This window comes from Molothrus aeneus, chromosome 2 (genome assembly GCF_037042795.1).
Source record: "Molothrus aeneus isolate 106 chromosome 2, BPBGC_Maene_1.0, whole genome shotgun sequence".
In the NCBI taxonomy this organism is placed as follows: domain Eukaryota; kingdom Metazoa; phylum Chordata; class Aves; order Passeriformes; family Icteridae; genus Molothrus; species Molothrus aeneus.
The window spans coordinates 37,756,411-37,776,145 of record NC_089647.1 but is presented as its reverse complement, the minus strand read 5'-3'; the positions used below and the strand labels follow the sequence as shown (position 1 = coordinate 37,776,145).

Genomic DNA, 19,735 nt, shown 5'->3' with positions numbered 1-19,735 from the left:
AGTGAGAGGGGAGAATTGGCAACCCACATCATGCCCTGTTTCCCACAGTGATACTCCTCTCACATGCCCACATCACTGCAGTAGGATGAGATGCACTGGACTCAAGTCACAAGAAATTCCGGGGGGACACTAGGAAAACAATTCGCTCTCTGAGGATGTTGGGACATTGCAGCAGGAACCAAGAAAGGTTCTGTGATCTCCAAGGGTGAAGATCTTGTCTGGACAAGGTTCCAAGCAACAAGTTCTAAGTCAGCTCTGTGAGAGTTCTCTTCTAGTGATCACTTCCAACCAAAATTATATTTTGCAATCCAGAGTAATCAAATATATTTTTGTTGGAGAATCCTCCATATTGTATAGAAGTGCATTGAAATGCATTTGCACTGGGCCTTTTGGAATGACATTGTACTTTTGTTTTGTGTTATTAACCTGTCTCTTACCCACAGCAAAACCAGATCAGACACTAATGTGCTGCATTGTTCCCTCTGTGTTTAATTATTCCAGGCTGCTGCCAGACATCAGTGTTCCTACCTAATAAATATGCACGTTGATGAGTTTCTGAAGACTGGTGGGATTGCAGAGTGGTTGAATGGTTTAGAATACATTCCCCAAAGACTGAAAAACCTGAATGAAATAAACAAACTTCTTGCACACCGGCCCTGGCTGATCACAAAAGAGCACATCCAGGTACCTTTTCAGTCATGCCCTGTAAATACCAGTAAATGTCTGGTGAAAAGAACTGCCTAGAACCGTGCAAGGTAGGCTTGGAACTACAGGCAGAACTCTGCCTAGTTAGGCTTCATTACCCTGAATTAAAAAGTTCAGGGAGGTACTAGTGCACCAAACAAGCTGACTCTCCTGTGTGACAAAGCCAGTAAGATTTTCTTTTGAGGAATAGCATTGGCTAAAATAGCCCAAAGAAAAGAAGTAATATATTAGATGTCTCTTTTTTTATCCCATGAGAGTTTGTGTGCAAGGGGAATATGGTATTATTGGAAGAAAGAATTGATCCCTTTTTGAAATGTGTAGTGTTTTATAGAAAATCTGGGGGCCAAAAGAAATTTTATATTTACACTTTTTTTATTCTCATTTCAGAAACTTGTCAAGACTGGAGAAAATAATTGGTCTCTTCCTGAACTGGTTCATGCTGTTGTCCTGTTGGCCCATTATCATGCCTTGGCAAGTTTTGTGTTTGGTAGTGGCATTAATCCAGAGAGAGATCCGGATACATCCAATGGAGTCAGACTTATAGCAGTCAACAACTTCTGTGTTTGTGATCTTGCCAATGACAACAACATAGAAAATGCATCCCTCACAAGTAGCAACTTCGGGGTTAGTGTTGCAAGAAAATTCTTTTTCTTGCCTCTGTTTTGCATTAGAAAACTTACTTCCATTCTGTCCTGTTTAAATTTTAGTTTGAAAATTTTTTTTGTCTACTTTACAGGAATGCTTGAGTCCAGTAATTCTTAGATACACTCTGGCAATTTCCACTGTAATCTGTTGAAAACCACCCTGTAACAGTGGATGGCAGTCAGAGCAGTGTGATTTTGATAGTTAATCTCACCACCCGCTGGGCAAGACTGAAACTTTGCTTTCAGCAGAAAACTCAAAGTCCCAGTTTCTTTAGACAGTGGGGCATTGACTGGAGCATTGTTCCATCCATGTTCCTAACATAGGGAGTGAAAAGAAAGATGGAAAAAAAATACAGGTAGTAGTAGTAGTGGTAGTAGTAGTAATAATAATAATAATTATTATTTTTACTTCAAGGCCTACAGTCATGAAACAGTTCGAAACACTTCCATGTATATGGGAGGAAATGTCTGAAATAAAATTACTTAATTCTTCATGCTGGCGTTCCAGTCCTGAATCAACAGAGAACTTTGATTACTAAGTTAATTAACTTGATTAATTTGATTACCAGTTAATTAACTGGACATTTTTTCCTGGAAAGTGCTCTAGAATGCTTTTGAAGACATGCCCTTGAATTAATGCCGACAGATGAATTAGCCTCATTGCCTTTGATGGAAAATCAGGATTATGAGTAGAGTTGCTAGATACAATTTTTACAATTACCAGTAGAATGTAAGCATGTCATCACTCAGTTCAATCACTGTGTATTAAATTTCTGGGCTGTAAAACATGCCAGCTCATGCTGTGGAGGTCCCTTATTCCCCATTTTAGTGAGCAGAGCGTTGCTGCTGACTGTGCTTATTGCTAAGCAGTGAGGAGTCTGCTAGAGTTGTAACTATGGGCAAAAGAACAGACTCAAAAAGATGGAAAAGAAAAACAAAATAATTTATCTTATAAAAATTCTGAATGATAGGTACAGGGCACCCAAAATTTTGACGCATTTCTATTAAAAAGAGGTCTTTTTTCCTCACAAAAGTAAGGAAAAGTGGCTGTTTTGGTTACACATAATGAAAGAAAAATACTGATTTGCCATCTCAGGTTGTGTTTCTGTAAGGCAGTGTTGCACTGCATCTCTTCAGAAGCATATTTTCCATTGCCAATGGACTGAATATAGTTTCCTTAGTATGAAAAGTTGTTTATGGGAGACGTAGGGCACGCAGATGGATTTTCCTGAGCTATGTGGTGGAATATGAGTGACTGTGGTTTCCACACTCAAACACCACCTCTTCACTGTTAATCCCACTGCAGTAAATTACTGCAGCAGGCCACATTAACACTTCCCAGCTCCTGTCTCCCTGCTGTGTGAAAGCTGTTTGTCTATGATCTATGTGGCAAAATGCATTCTGGCTTGAGTTTTTGTGTTTGCTGCTGCTGGCTGGTTTTGAGAACGTTTACTGTCAAGCATGAAATCCGAAGATGACACAGGTTGTCTATCTTCTAATTTTGCAGAATGTCATGGTGTTTTTTACAGATTGCAGATTCTTTAAGTGAGCTGGAGGCCCTGATGGAAAGGATGAAGAGACTACAGGAAGATAAAGAGGATGAAGAAGCCTCTCAGGAAGAAATGGCAACTCGCTTTGAGAAGGAGAAGAAGGAGAGTCTGCTAGTAATTAGTGGAGGTATTTGGGCTTTTCCAGTTCAATTTCATGTGTGCTTTTTCAGAAATAAATGCTTGAGGCTAGTTCAGTGACTGAAACTTTTTCTGTCCATTTCTTTATTCTGGCTCTTCATGTAGGAGGTGTGTAGTAAGGGTGGTCTTACCTTTTGCTTCATCATCTTAGGATTTCTTGGTTGGCAAATATCATCCTTTTTACTACTTGAATTTAGCTTTTGTATATTAAGGGGAAAAAAGGCCTGTAGGCTTCCTTAAAAAGTAGGGTGTACATTTTTCTTTCTTTTTATGTTCCGTATCATAAAAATAATTAACTTACTAATTATAATTAATAAATTAGTAATAAATATTCAGTAATGTTTCATAGGTGTAGGTTCTGTGGAGCTTAGAACTTCAATGACACTCATAAGTAGCTTTCAGAAATGGCATTAAGTTTAGGAATTAGACAATGAGACTCAACTACTTTACCATTTACTGCCCACCTGGAAAGGACATTACCAATTTGCTGCTCTGAGTGATCATACTGCTGTGCTGTTCCACCGCCCATCTTGTGATAGAGATTGATAGCATTGTTTTATTCTCAAATGATTTTCCAAATTTTGAGCTGAAACCTTCTTTTCCCATATTCTTCATATGCTCTGGAGGCTTTCATCTCTAACAAACTACTGAATGCAGGCTGCTTCATACAGACTGAAAGGTGTTTTTTCCCCCAAGAAAGTGTTGGAAGAAAGATTATTAAGACAATCAGAATCTCTAGCTATTTCCTCATAGTAGAAGCTACTTGAAGATGATTGCTTGTGTCTTTTTAAAAAGTGACCACTAAAATGCTTCATTTTACTGCACTGTTCTTAGTGAACTTAGGCCTCCACAGCTTCAGACCAAACGTGTTTGAAAGAATCAATGGGTTTGTGCAAAGAGCCAAAAGGGAGGAAGAATGTACTGAGGATCAGCAGAGAGATTGTTCTGTGGCTCTCCAGGAACATGGAAAAATCTGTCAAAGAAGATACATCCAGCAACATCAAGCTGGATTTTTTGAAATGGACATAGTAAATTCCTGCTGTAGTTTCCTTTGGTCAGGCAGTATTAGCAATGCAGTTAAATGGACACTCATTGCAGTTTCATTATCAAATCAGGACTTCCATGAGTCTGTGCAACTTCAGGTGTTTAAGGAAAAGGGGTCATTCAAGACAGAAGGGGGTTTTGAGTAGGATTGCTGACAGTTTTGTTGACTTTCTTTCCTCTTTACCATTTGCTGATTTCAGTTGAGGAGTCTGTGTGTGTTGGGCCTTTACCCTTTCATGAAATCCAGTCCTTGTCAGGGCAGAGGAGTGTATGTGTACAGGTTTTTTTATTCTTTGCTGAGAATTTACTGTAGCAGATGTTGTCCAAGCTTCTTCCTACACGGTTATGTTTTGATTGTTTAATGAGGCAAAGAGGAGATAAAGCACTTCTGCAATTCTTAGATTAACAGACTTTTCAAGGTGCTAACAGTGGACATATGGCAACTGTTCTACCAATGCATGTGGAAGCAAGCCATGATTTTAACATCAGGGTCAAATGCAGTCAGCTATGCAGTAGTCAACTTCTGCAGAGGTAGTTACATAATCAAGCCACCTGTTTATTCGGGAGGGAAAGACTGACTCCTGATAGAGAACCTGCGTGTGCTTAGTGATATGTTTTGGAGCTCTTTGAATATGCTTAGTTACTACAGCTTCTGGCAGAATTTCACCCTGATGTGCTGTAGAGCTCTTTGTTTTCATATAGTCTTCAGCTGATATTTACCAGAGGAGTGTTGTGTTGCTGTCTGGTGCTCATACTCCAGCTTACAGACAGAGCCAGTGTGATTCCTGACACAAAGGCTAATCAGTACAACAATCCTGCTGTCAAGGATCCATTGTTTTGTTTCTTATGCTAACATAGTGACTTTGCTAATGATGTTCATCTTCCTGACTTAAGATAATTAGCCTCCCTCAGAAGTCAACAGAGAGAAAAGGAAACCTCCAGACAGAAGTATAGCCCATCTCTTCTCTTTTTGTAGAAGTACATTAAATGTCTGGTATAGGCTGACATTTAATGGGCTCAATGAAAGTAATGTATCCAATATAAGCATATGAGGATCGAAATGTTTCTTTCCTTTGTATCACTCTTCTCCTTTGCATAACTTCTAAAGTTGTCCTCTAGTCCTGTAGTAGAGTGGTAGTTGGAAGTCAGCATTAACTCATGTTCTTGCCTAAAGCAAAGCATTTTGCTGTTTTATTCCCAGCATTTGATGATGAAATAGTTTCTACAGATGTCTCCCGTTATGTTGAAGATCCTGGGTTTGGGTACAAAGACTTTGCAAGGCGAGGAGAAGACCATCTGCCAACATTCAGAGCTCAGGTACCATCTCTTAAAAGCACATTCAACTCAAAGAATGTTTATATATCTCCCTACAGAGCATAAAGTGATTATAGTGGGGTATGTTGGTTGCATGCTCCTTTTCTTGTCCTGGTTCATTAAGTAACTCACAACCTTGCATAAATCTCCCTGAGATGGAGTCTTTCACTATTTGTCAATCTCTAGCAAGGCAGTACTTGGCTTTCCACCTTACTTCAGTTATTACCAGTATTATTGTTTGAAAACTGTAAAACATATCTGAAATAAAAGGGAAAAGTAGAAAAGCAAGAATTTCTCTCCCATCCCTTCAGATGTTTTAGAAAAAAATCCACTGGAGCAACTCTTTATTCCTGTCACTTTACCAAGTACTCTCTTTCCAGTGGCTTTCAATACCTGGATACACACAGGTCTGTGAGAGTGATTTGGGGAGTATTGTTCTCATATGTGCACCAAATCTCTGGACTTGGAATGCTATGAAAAAAAAGGAATTCTGAAATATGATTACTGAAGTTTTTACAGTATTTTAATACGTATTTCTCAGTGCTGTTGGAAGAACAGAATATACATTTTATGTGTAGATTGTCTTATATACTGACATCCTTTGCCATGACCAGAATCATGAGGTTCATATTATATATAACAGGAGGGACATTCTTGGTTCTGTTCTATCTTACAAAGCACATTCATAAGCAGTCTAGAAGTAAATGGAAACCAATGGAAGGAATCTTCAACCAAATCAGAGAACTTCAATTAAAATGACAGTGGGTGCAGGAAAACTCCATGGTCAGAAGATGTATCTGAGACTTTAAAATAAAGAATCCATGATCGCTCTCAGGAAATGTATTTAGCTTTATAGCAGTCTCTGCTGAACTGGATAATTTATTCTGTGGTCTTTATATGAGCCTGAAGTAGGTTATTACTGCCAAAAAGAATAAGGCATAGTCGGTGCCTATATATCAGACAATCTGCCTAACTACTTTAGGAGCAGCAGGCTCCCTTGGAAAAAAGCTCCAAAGAAGCTGAAATTGGAACTGAAACATCTCTGCTCTTAAATAAACAGGACAGCTTCTGGCTTACATTCAAAGGAGTCACCTTGATAATTTAACTTTATTATGTCCTACTCTTAGCAGCTGGATGTATATACCCACAGCCTCCCAAATTTTCTGCTATTAATGATATCTTAAATTTTAAATTTTAAGCATCCCAGACACCTGCAATAAGTCTTATCCTTACTCTGAAAAACCAAAACTGTCTTTGTCTCTATGGTTTTTAATTTATTAACAGACAAAAGGTATTCTAAACACAGCAGAATGTCTTTAAACTTGTTTTTGGGTGGGGGGTTTCACTGATAATAGGGATCAATTGCTATTAGTCAACAGCACGTTCTCCTCTGGGCCTTCTGACTCTCAGAGGCTTTTGTGATGTCCTGGACACCTTTCCAGGGCTGTATGGGTATGGCATATTTCTCACAAGCCTTATAGTCTTTTGTGCTGGCAGCCAGAGGCCAAACGTGATAGTGTGACATGTTTTAGATGTTTTATTGATGCCTCCATGAGACAATGGAGCACTGTTCTGCTCTTCCCGCTGTCCTACTCCGGGGACAGAACAGTGGACATGCTTCAAGGTGCCCCAGTGAGAACCCTGGCCTGGCAGTACCTTTGGAAAACAGCCAGAAACAGGAAGGACATGGAGATGATGCCCTCAGTTGTAAAGATGCCATCAGTGATGGGATGATAGAGCACTTGACAAGGATGTGGGCACACTCTCACTTCCCGTGTGATGGCTGTGCGGAGCGCCCTTGCTCCCTGCTCTGGAGCAGGATGGTTCTTCCTGCTGTGCCACCACTCTGCAAAGATTCCCCATTCCTCATATAAGCAGGCAGGCTTTTATCTTGCAATCCAGGTGGTTGTCTAAGACCAAAGCAGCCTGGATTTTATCAGTTTTTTAGGGATGGTTCAGTACTTTACCCAATGATTGTGCATCCTCACTGGAAGTAGATTCCATCTCTGTTTGGAGCTAAGCACCAAAGCCTCCAAGAGGAGCAAGTTTTTAAACTTAAAAGCCAATCCCACCTGGAATGATACTGGTCAGAGTGAAAAAGCAGAAGAAGATTCCCTAAGCACTTCAGGAGAAGCTTGGGATTTTTTCGCCTGTAGGCTAATGATATCCAGGGTTGGGGAGTCACAATGTGATATTCATTGCCAAGAATTCTGGGTAAATGGAGCAGGTGATGTGGACGAAGGATTCAAAATGCAAACTTTTGGAAGAGAATAAAGTCGTAACTATCAGACAACAAAAACTGTTGAGTTGTAGAGAAGATGACATAAGGAATTCACTTCATTTGTGCCTTTATATATTTTCTTCTCTTCCTGCAGGACTATACTTGGGAAAATCATGGCTTTTCCCTTGTAAACAGGCTTTATTCTGATATTGGGCATCTCCTGGATGAGAAGTTTCGGATGGTGTATAACCTCACATATAACACTATGGCAACACATGAAGATGTTGATACAACTACACTAAGAAGAGCTTTATTTAACTATGTCCACTGTATGTATGGAATCAGGTATGGACAAAAATTCCCTGGCTTAGGAATACATGGTAAAACTATGTAAACAGAAAAATAAACCGTGTGTAAAGCATCATTTTAGGTTGGGTGTTTAAAATGGAGATGGTACCTCTGGAAGTTAGAGTGGTTTTGCTGACATATCAGTATAATTTCTCCTTCCAGTGCAGAAAATTAGTCAGGATGGAAATTTTTACAGAAATGTCTTCTCTGAAGCCAGCCTGTATCATTCATTTAGGAAAAACAACATCCCTAAGCAAGTTCACAGACAACACCCAGTTGGGGAGGAGTGTTGCTTTGCTGGAAGGAGCTAGGAAGGCCCTACAGAGGGCCCTGGATAAAGGCCCTACAGAGGGTTCTGGATAAAGGCCCTACAGAGGGCTCTGGATAGGCTGGATCAGTGAGCCAAGGGCAATTGTATGAGGTTCAGTGATGCCAAGTGCTGGGTCCTGCACTTGGGTCACAACAACCCCAGGCAGCACTACAGCTGGGGGCAGTGGCTGGGAAGCTGCTCAGTGCTGCTGGGGGTGCTGGGCAACAGCAGCTGAACATGATCCAGGGAGTGCCCAGGTGGCCAAGAAGGCCAGTGGCATCGTGGCCTGGATCAGCCAGGGTGTGGCCAGCAGGATCAGGGCAGGGATTGTTCCCCTGTACTCAGCACTGATGAGGCCACACCTCGAATCCTGTGCTCAGCTTTGGGTCCCTCACTACAGGAAGGACATTGAGGAGCTTGAGCATGTCCAGAGAGGGCAGTGGTGCTGGGGAAGGGTCTGGAGCACAAGTCCTAAGAGGAACAGCTGAAGGAGCTGGAGGTCTTTAGTCTGGAGGCTCAGGGGGCACCTTATCACTGTCTACAACAACGTGAGAGGAGACTGTAGCCAGGTGGGGGTCAGCCTCTTCTCCCAGGTAACAAGTGACAGAATGAGAACAAATGGCTTCAAGTAGCACATGGGGAGGTTTAGTTTGGATATTAGGGAAAATTTCTTCACAGAAAGATTTGAAAATCATTTGAACAGCCCACAGAAGTGGGAGAAAAAACATCCCTGGAAGTGTTCATAAAATGGTGGATACGGCATGTGGTTTAATGGTGAACATGGTTGTGGTTTAGGGTTAACCATTGGATTTGATGATGTTAAAGGTCTTTTCCAGCCTTAAAATTCTATGATCCTACTAAGCCTTTAAGATCCTCTCTTAACACATGGGTTTTGGTCATGTATGATAAATGTTCCAGTTCCTTAAGAACATGATGCTGCAAAAGACAGTGCTTTTAGAAAGTTGCATCAAGCAGAACGATTGCTTGTGTTGCGTAGGTATGATGACTACGATTATGGAGAAGTGAATCAGCTACTTGAACGCAGCCTGAAGGTTTACATAAAGACAGTGACCTGCTACCCAGAGAGAACCACCAAGCGCATGTACGACAGCTACTGGCGCCAGTTCAAGCACTCGGAGAAGGTATGTGCTCCAAAGCCAAAGAGACCGCTGTGCTGTTTGAAAATTAAAATATGAGGACACCTAAAATGGCAGCATCTGTCACGTGAACTGTTTTAAATCAGAGAAAAACAGATGAGAATCATTCCTTGAGTGTTAGATACCAGTTTGACAAAAATACTTCTTAGTGTGCTGGAGATAATTTGTATTGTTATTATTTTGAGTCACTTCTCCATAAAATTGAATGGACAACTGTAAAAGAAAAGATACTTCACTTTTATAAAGTTTTAAAGATAAACTTGAGAATGCAGAAGTGGTCAACTATGTCAATACTTGGGATTTGGAGATCAAGAAATACCTAAATATATATATATGCATACTTTATGGTGTTTTTCAGCACTAAAAATGTCAATATGCTTTCAGATATCATATTAAATGCTTCCTGAGAAGGGTTCAGTGCATGAGTCCCATGAGTCCCTGCTAGCCTATCTGGCATGGAAACTGTTCCCTATTCTGTTCTCCTGTATAACGGTCACAGGTAGTAGTAAAGATAACCAAATATAATTTAGAAAGAACTAATTCCATTAGGATACAAAAAAAGGTTTAAGGGTGGCTTCTCAGATGGAAGATTGCTTGAAGCACCAGTCCTGGGATGTTGTCCATATTGGCATCACTACACAGCTGTCTCTAGAGGAACTGTAGTCCTGCAGCAGGGTACAGAGAGAAATGACAAAGTTTTCTTTCAGCCATACTTTACTAAAGAATAGAATTTTCAGCCTGAATGAATAAACCATGTTGCATTCAGAGGTGAGCTAAATGGCTGATGTAATTTTTTACAGGTTCATGTCAATCTACTTCTGATGGAAGCTCGGATGCAAGCCGAACTTCTGTATGCCCTTCGTGCCATAACTCGTCACTTAACCTGAAGCACTCGCTGGCCAGGAGTACAGGGGCTTTTACTGAGTATGTAAAGACCTTTCAAAATATCTACACACCAGAAGCTGTTTGTGATGTAGCATCAGGTTATTCAATTCTCTAGTGTCAAAGTTTAGCCGTGCTTCTTGGCGGCTGTAATGTGCAATGATGTGTTTTATTTTCTTGATGCTTAACATTACTAATGATAACAAAAGTAACACTGAGGAGCGCTACTCTGCATTGTTTCCGGCTGGATTTCTGCACAGCGGTCAGGATCCTGGAACTGGTTTTATTGTATCCAATCCTAGCGCTTTGTTCTTTAGGCACTGAAGTGAAGTGCTTAGAGACTTCTTTTTCCAAGCAATCATTTTTCAGATGAGTGGAGTCCAGCAGAAGATCAGTTCTGCCTGTCCTGAGAACGTCCCACCACGTCGTGACTCGCGACAGAGACGCGCGGGCTGTGCTGCATCGAATTGCCCACTGGATTCTCCTGTGTGTCCCGGAGACTGCTGCCAGTTACTGTCTTACTACAGCAATTGGAGGTGATGCAAGATGTGGATGCAAACATCGAGCACACTTTAATGTGAAATTAATCTTGATAAATCCTACAGCATGCTACTGAAGTGCAAAATTCATTCACGCTTTGTCGTGCGCCTTCGCAAGGAGAAGAGGCCTCACGATTTGCCATTTCAGTCACACTTACTGAGTTTCAATCATGCATAGTCTTGTTTTACTGACAGTCACCCTCAGTTGTCCTGACAATATCCATGCTCATCACGTGTTGCAATTTGTTTAGTTGGCACCTATAAAATTAATACACAGGCTGACCAAAAATAGGGTTGTGGAGTTTTTTGCACTCTCTTCTTTATCAATGTTTTAACTAAGGAAAGTAAAGGAAGGCTAGTATATCTATTCTTTCATATTGGATGTATAGAAATTATTTCCCATAACTTTTTCATAGCATGAAATTGTAATATTCAAAGTTTTAAAAGTTTCTATGCATTAGTGTGAGTGAACAAAAGCAAAGTGCAATATTTAAAAAGAAAGCAAGCTTTTTTCCCTGACATGCCACTGCTAAAGTGTCCTTCTTATATAGCCATAAAGAAATTTTAAAACCAAATTTCTTTATTGTCTAAGGCCTAGCAGTTTTGTTTTAGCTTTTACGGCTTAAGACAACCTGATACCGAGATGCCAAAGCATCCCCAAAACAAAGCATTTTTGGACAACCAGTAAGATTGGGGAAGGGAAGAAATAAGCTGCCAAAAATGTCACACTTTTGTGCTGTTTTCTGTTGCTTTTGACTAATTTCTTGAGAGCACAAAATGTTGATATTTATAGCTTTATTTTGTATTGCATTTAATGAACCAGTGAAGTGCCTAAAGAGATGCTTAAACTTACCCAGTAGAACACAAGTTAACTGCTTCAAATTTGTCTGTTGGTTTGGGCTTTTTCATATTTCTTTTGAGGAGGGTGACCTTTATTTCTGTGGTATACATTCAAAACTAACTGGACAGGTTTATTTTTAATGTTCTGTTGGATTGTAGTAGTTAATGCAGGACTTTTTTTTTCATTGGTGATTGTAGAATAGTTAGAAAAAAAAATACTACCAGTCATATTTTGACACTTTCCATTTGCAAAACCATGGACCAGTACTCTACTAAAGTTAGTTTTCTCTTTTCTTCCTTTTTCTGATCCTTGCTTTGACTTTGCATGTTGTTTTTTCTGCTTTATCTGTCCGTTCCAGATTGGAAAGCCCAATGATTGTACACTTTTCTGCACTTTCAGACTGCAGACTCTGCATGTGAAAACCTTTTGAAGAAAAAAATCAGTAATTATTTTTTTTAAAGTGTCTTGTTGGCTATTTAGAAAACTACCCAACAGACAGCACTGGTCTGTCTGCTAGAGAGCATTGGGTAGAACATCAGATTTATTTATCTTGTATAGCTAACGGCAAAGATTTCTCAGAAATACTGAGATGCTCTTATGTGTGAACTTAGATTTGCTTTCTAAATTGTTATGATCCTTTTCCCCCCTCTTGTGATTTTAGTGGCCATACCTAATGGCTTCTGCTGAGAGAAGTTTTCATGCAATACTTCTGGTTTTTTTTCAAGTGATGGGAACTGTTCAGTACTACTTTAAATTTCTTTGCATTGAAAAGTCAAGTAGTCCTCAAGAAGCACAGTTGAGCTCTGGAAAGGAGGTGAAACTAGATTGGGGTAACTAATATGATGGCTTCGTTTCCCCTCAGAAATGCAAAGACTTCTGGAGTAGGTTGAGTTTTACATTTGGAAACATGAGTGCCTTTACTTCTTTCCTTACGAAATATACTTGCCAGCTCAAATGCCTTCATGAGCAAAGTACATGAGCAGATTTGAAATACAGAAACCATAAATGGATTGCTTCATAAAACTTGTAGTAAACCAGTGTTTTGTTTTGGTTTTTCTAAGTGCCATATCAAATCCCATATGGCCTGCAAGACATTCCATCACAGGAAATGTCATTGTACAACTAGTTTGCTATTTCTTTTTTTTTCTTTAATATTACATGCAAACTTGAAACATCTGGAAATGTTTTCCACGTGGCATTTTTTTGAAAGTATTGCATTTACAGTGCAACAATTTATAACCTAGTTTTTATACACAAATTTGGGATTTTTAATAGATGTTTGCTCAGAATAGGTGTTTAAAGTCAGACAACGCTGCCATACGCTTTATGCGTGCTTTATGTTCACACTGTGCCAGCTTTTAATGTGCAAGTGTTCTTGGAATTTTTTTTGCATTTTTAAAGCATGCATGAATGTGAATCTTCACACTTTGTTCATTAATATTTTTCTTAAGGGTACCATAATGATTGGAAGTGTAGATCCTCTCCCTCTGTGTTCCTTCATTGGAATTGGCAATTACCAGCATTTGTGTTAGTCCACAAAATCCCAGCAGTGACCAACATAAAACCAAAGTGTACAGTCTCCTGTCTGCTGAAGAGAAAGCCTGATAGGTACAAATTAACCAGCTAGCACAGGGAACACTGTGAGTAGGGAACAGAGCTTTTGAGCATGAACAGCTTCTTATCATTGCAGAGTCACTTAAAATGTGTGTTGCTGTAGAGTATGTCCTTGCTCTATTTTTTTTGGTAATGAAGAGAAGTGAAAAAGGTGCCAACTGGAGAAAGCATTTGCATTTCCCAGAACACTCTACCCACAGCTGAATTTCATTAAAATAATTTTAAATTTGGGTGCAGTTTGTGCAGATAGCTACTACAGCCAGTGCTGTGGTGTCCTATGAGAATTTTGGTGAGCTGTAGATGGATTTATTTTCCTCAAAATATATCTTTTGTCCTAAAGCCTTCATTAAAATGAAACTCACAGAATCATAAAATCTGGAGTTGGAAGAGGCCCACAAGAGGCCCAGCTCCTGGCCCTGCGCAGGACAGGCCCAAGAGTCACACCGTATGCTTGACAGCATTGTCCAAACACTTCTTGAACTCTGTCAGGCTTCTCTGGGGAGCCTGTTCCAGTGCCCAACCACCCTCTGGGGGAAGAAACTTTTCCTCATATCCAACCTGAACCTCCCCTGACACAAGTTCAGGCCATTCTCTCCAGTCCTGTCACTGGTCACCAAAGAGATCAGTGCCAGCCCCTCCTCTTCCCTCTCAAAGAAGTTGTAAATGCAGTGAGGTCTCCCCTCAGTCTCCTCCAGGCTGAACAGAGCGAGTGCCCTCAGCCACTCCTCATGTGGCTTCCCCTCAAAGCCCTCACATCCTTCTTGCCCTTCTTTGGATGCTCCCTAATAATTTCATATCTTGCATATTGTGGCATCCCAAGCAGCACACAGGACTCAAGGTGAGGCTGCCCCAGTGCAGAGCACAGTGGGACAATGCCCTCCCTTGTCTGACACCTTGATCCTTGAAAAGAATTTACTTCAGCTGTAAGAGTTAAAGAATTGCCACTGTCAGCTCTTCCTATGTATTAAAAAAAAGCTTTAAGGACAGGAAAGTCAGTGCTTGTAAACAATTACAAATATAAGTATAAATTTAGAACAGATCAGAAGAGAACAAAAAGGAAAACATTTTGTTGCTCTATTACATGAGTGCAGAAAGTCAAAGCACCAGATTCTTCAAATGTATTTTTGTTTGTAGTGCTACTGATATTTTCATGGGATTTGAAAAAACCAGCTAGCTGCCTAAATTTCAATGGGGATTTAAGCACCCAGGCATTCAGCAAAATCCTAGAAGATGCCCACTTGAATGTTTGAGTCAGATTTTAAAAGAAACTGAATCACCTAAATAAAATAGAATAAAATTAATTTCCATAGAGACTAAAGGAATAATATGCACCAGATCCATGTGATTCACAGTGATTGTTAATGAAATGAGTTGTTTTGGGGACCTAATGTAGACTTAGAGAAATCTCTCCTAAAGCAGTTAAACTGTAAGCCACTGCTCTTGCAGGACAGGTTCTCAATGTTTCTCATGCATGTGTGTTTTCCATGAACATAGGCATACATTTCAGGCTCATGATCCAGAATTTGGACTCCCTTTTAGAAGAGCTGGGTTGTTTAAGCTCTACTTGCAGAAAACATTCATTGGTGGTAGTAAGTGGATAGCATGTGCCTGAACCAAAAATTTTTGGATGAAAAGAAATACCCCAAATCTTGATCTCAAGTGATGTTCTTTCAGTTACTTTCTGTAGATGTTTGGATCCTTCTCCCATAAATAAGGGGTGATGTTGCACAAAACAAAGGAAGAGGGAGCGGATTTGTTGTAAATGAACTTTGCCAGAGCAGATCTGACTATAAAGCTGTAAGATTTAGTTGCTGTTAGCAGTCATTCCAAGAGCTGGACAAAATGTCAGTTTTCATTACCAGAACTTCAGGTTTACTGTTCCTCATGTCCCCCAGCACTATGTTTGTCTGAAAAGATGCATCCACCAGCTTTCCTGTGTTTGGGAATTGTAAGCAAAACATTTTATCTCCAAATGAAAATTAATGTAGTATTTTATACCTACTGCATAGATTACAGGTGTGAGAGATGGAGAGAGCACAGTAGTATGAGGAAACTTCAGGAGCATCTTGATCAGTGTTAATTTATTCCTTAGAGCACATTTCCTGGCAGGTGGTCATGCTGCTGCTCCCCCAGTCTGCATCAGGTCTCTCTTGCAGATATTTAATCCTTTGCTGCTCATCAGGGGAAAAATTGTCATTTTCCAACCTGCCACCACCCCTGTCCTGCATCAAATGCTTCCTGTCTTCCCAATTCCCAACCCCAGGCAGCCTCCCAGCTGCAGGGACAACTTCCCAGCCTTAACCTTGAAAACAAGGTTCTTCTGTCTCTGCCTGTTGGTAAGGGCAGAGGCCCTTTCTCACATTTAGAAACACTTAATTGCCATAGTAGATTGTTTCTGGACAGGAAAATGCTAAATGTGGTTCAAAAGGATGAAACTCAGTATTTGCTTAGTAGTGTGTCAAAGAGTTACAGAGTCAAAGAGTGTGTCTGGAGTTACAGTAAAAATGCAGTGGATTCACTAAGGAAATTCTTTGGTGAAACGCCCCATGCTTGAGCTATCAGTTGTGCAGGTTTCTCAGAGGGACATCGAACAGGAAATTTGAGGTCCCTTTCTGCCAGGCAGGCTTACAGGGCCACCTGGCTGGCAGTCCCTTGGGTGCTTTGCAGCCAGGCAGACTGCATCCAGCCTCTGGAACAAGTGGATTTGGGTTTTTCATTTATCTATAGGAAAAAATCCAAATGCATGTTGTGGAGCAGCTGCTGGAGACAGAGTTGGGTGTTCCTAGGGTACTGAGTATCATCAGGCTTGTGGAAAATAGAAACCTTGTTCCTGACAGTAGTTAGAGGTACTGGAGATGCCAATTGTTACAGTACCTGTGGGGAGCAAGCCAGTCTGTTGGTGTCGGGAGACACAGACCGCAGATGCTCCCAAGGGGATACGGCCGGTGCAGGAGGAATTGAGGGATTGGTCAGCTGAAGAAACTTCCCTGATGCGTCTGAGATGTTCTTTTGTGTGCCTGTGCATAGGGAGGTGGTGGAGGATGTCTCCTTCCACGGTGTCCAGAAGGCTTTTTTGGGAGCAGAGCTAGGACCCTTACCTTCCTCCAGAGATGGGGTAGGGGAAGGGAACCATTCTGCCCAAGAAAAACTTGCTGCTGTTGAATTGCATTTTCGCATCCCCATGAGCCCTTTGAAAGGAGTTTTGAGGAAAAATGGGTCAATCACTAAGCATTGTGTCTCCAGCTGAGGAGTCTGGGGGGCAGCAACAGCAGCAGCTCCAAACACTGACAGTCAAAAACTGTGTCTCATTCCTCACTTCATGCTCATGTCGTGCCACCAGACCCAAACCTCTTCCCTCCAGCCCAGCTGCCATGTGTCCAGGTGGCTGCAGGAGCAGCCTGCTCATGGTGGTGGGTGATGTGGCCACTTTTAGGGGGAAAATAATAATATGTAGGCTACAACCCTTGGACTCTGTTAGGCAGTGCAGTCAGAGGTCTTTTCACGACTGTGACCAGAACTGGATATGAACTGTAGCTTAAAAAAATAGGAATTTTGCAAACTTGAAATCTCTGGATTTTACCCTTTTCTCCTTTTGCTGGAAAGCCACATGATGAATGTATATGCTTTACCTTCTATCCGACATAACTGAAAATCAGACTGCCGACTCCTTGTTTTGTATTAGCCTTTTTTTTTTAAAAAAAAAAGGAAAGTTTGTGAGCAATATATGTAGCATGCTGTGAACGTCTGTTTTGATCTTTATAGTTACTCTTTAATCCATCAGTATTAACACCAGTTCTTTTTTGTGTTCCCCTTGGTACTTCGTATGCAGTGTAAGCAGAAGCTGTGATCGGCTTTGCAGTCCTGTGCCATGTTACTGTAACTCCTTGATTTTTTAGGAAGCACCTGACTGTGGGCCACCCTGGGGCAGGTAGCGTGCCCGTACACGACTGCCACTTCTCTTGTACTATGTATAGTTCTAAGTAGAATAAGCTTTTTAACAGAATATTGATGCGGTTATTGATGAGTCACGCAGGCTGCAAGTGTCTGGTGTGTGAGAGTCTTTGTATTTATAGTTGTTGGGGTTTGGTTTTTTTTTGTTTTGTTGTTTTGTTTTGTTTTTTTTTTTTTAATTCATAAAGTAGCAAACTTGATAAACATAGCCACTTTAAACTGCTCTTGCTAAACAGACCCTGCTGTAGATAAAATACCACTGTAGATACAGGGAGAAGCACCAGCCGACCTCTCTCGACTGTGGGAGCCAAGCCCCTCTCTGCACAAAGCACGAGCCACACAGCCACCTGTGTGTGACCACACATAGACCCAAACACAGCCAAGGCTGGGGCCTGGTGTCTGTTCCAGCCCCCTGTGCCCCTAAGGCTGCTGCAGGCTGCCTCCCACACTCTGCTCACCAGTGCACGGGGCACGCACGAGCTCGCTGCATGAGAGGGATGGACAGACCAGCTGCTGGACCACAAGCATGGTCATGGCACTTCTGCAGCCAAAAAGCTTCCAAGCCTCTCTCGAGTGCAAAAATTAGCCCCTGATTTGCTGACTGCAGAGCCCGGCACATGGGGGTAAGAAGCAGCACTGGCTCCCTGTTGGCAGCCGTGGGTCTGAGCCCCCTTGGCTGGGGCAGCAGGCAGGGCAGCACCGTGCCCAGAGAGGGGCATTTCATTGCATCTCCCACCTCTGACCCTCTGGACAGGGGGTGAATTGTACCCAGCCCAGCCCAGCTGCTGTCAGCTCCTGCCTCCCTGTGCTATGGCCGTGCAGGCGTTTGGGACGGAGGGTTAGGGACAGAGCTCTGATACTGTAGCTCCCTGCCACCACCAGGAAGGGAGGAAGTGCAGTAGCTCTGTGGGTCCCACAGTCCCTACAGCATCCTGTGGGCAGTGGCACATCTCCTGTCCTGCCTCCCAGGTCACCACCTGTCCTGAGCCCCCGGGATAGGCCACGGGCTCCACGCTTTCATGGCAGGTTTGCCTGCAAGGTGAGGCAGCTGCTAGGAGCTCACTGTGGGTTCCCACAGCAGCTTTTGTCATTTCTTTCCTGTTGTTGCTGGTTGGGTTTGTTGTTTTTTTTGCTTTTTTTTTTTGAAAGGACAGACTGACCTAGTGGGATGGAATTTTTTGTGTGTGACTTTTGTTAGTTTTTAAGTTACCCGACTTGAATTTATCTGAACAGATGCAGAAGGAACTTTCTTTTTTTGTGAGTTAAGAGACAAAAACGCATTTTTAAACAAAGGAATCATGTATTAACATTTTAACAGCAATTCATAAATCTGCACTTTTTATGAGGTTTTGAAAAATCTATTTATAGGTACGGAACAATGGGGTTTGTTTAAAACTGTATCGCATTTATACTTGCTGAAATTACTTTCATTGTTATCAGTAGGAATTTCATTGGTTAAATAAAATGGATAAAACCTGACTCCTGCTTGAGCCATCGTTTGCCACATGCTGGGGAACGCATCTCTAGAGCAGAACATCCTGTGTTTTGGGACAAATCCAGGCCTCAAAGTGTCCTTCCTCTCCATGCCTTTGTAGTGGGTTTTAATTTATGTATCATTCAGTACAGAGATTATTTAACCCCTCTTCCAGGGAGACCTCGGCAAACCCCAGGGCAGAAGTGGGTGAGAGCCATAAAAACAGGAAGGACAAGCAAAGGTGAGAGGAAATGTGTGCTGAGGGTGCTGGCTCAGGGCAGTGCCAAGCTTACCTGGCAGTCAAATTGTCCCCAAGTCCCCAAACCCTGCCCCCTGCCCCATCTATCCCCAGAGAAGGGTGACTTAGTGCTGAGGGATCACCAGGGAAGTTTGTCCTGGGGGAGATGATCACTTCCCTCAGAAAGACTAAACTAGTTAACACAAGCTGCAGACCTGGGATATTTCAGGTGTAACTTTGCCTCCAGCTGCAGGATGCACAGATCACAGTAAGATAAATACATGTATGTATATAAATATCTGCACATATATAAAGTGCTTATTTATTTGCTTTCAGTGGAAGTTCCAAAACTCTGAAAATATCTTTTGTCTTAGGTCCAGGTCCCTGGTACAGGTGGTGTGGCTGTCACCTCCAGTCACCAGAGCAGCTCGGGACTGGGAGGGGCACCATGTCACCAGCACATGGTGAAAAAGATAAAATCTTGTAGCATTCCTCAAAGCCAAGGGCTGCTGTGGAATTCCTGCTTTAGCCCTTAGAAGTCCCAGAACATGGATGATCAGCAGGGCAGGGCAGTGCCACCCTCAAGTGAGCCTGCCCTGATTCTGGTCCCTGCTCACACCCTGTGTGTGGTGTGAGTGCTCAGATGGGGTATCCAGCACAGGAGAGGACAGGCCTGCTCCCCCACACCCCATCCTCACCTCTCCAGCTGGTTTCCCACTGGAAATCCAGAGCCAAAAACATTTGTGTGTTGGTGATTCCCCAAGA

The 19,735-nt window shown here is 41.8% G+C and overlaps 1 protein-coding gene across 2 annotated transcripts in view; it reads left to right on the top strand.

Annotated features, from left to right (window-relative positions):
* The window catches only part of SESN3 (sestrin 3), a 45,401-nt gene extending 26,664 nt beyond the window's left edge, over positions 1–18,737 (top strand). For both annotated transcript variants that reach the window (XM_066544717.1, XM_066544718.1), the window contains exons 4-10: positions 502–684; positions 1,093–1,329; positions 2,879–3,026; positions 5,283–5,398; positions 7,771–7,961; positions 9,272–9,416; positions 10,232–18,737. In XM_066544717.1, the coding sequence (XP_066400814.1) occupies positions 502–684; positions 1,093–1,329; positions 2,879–3,026; positions 5,283–5,398; positions 7,771–7,961; positions 9,272–9,416; positions 10,232–10,318 (1,107 nt within the window). In that variant the 3' untranslated portion in view covers positions 10,319–18,737. The remainder of the gene's footprint in view (positions 1–501; positions 685–1,092; positions 1,330–2,878; positions 3,027–5,282; positions 5,399–7,770; positions 7,962–9,271; positions 9,417–10,231) is intronic.
* Positions 18,738–19,735: the final 998 nt, after the last annotated feature.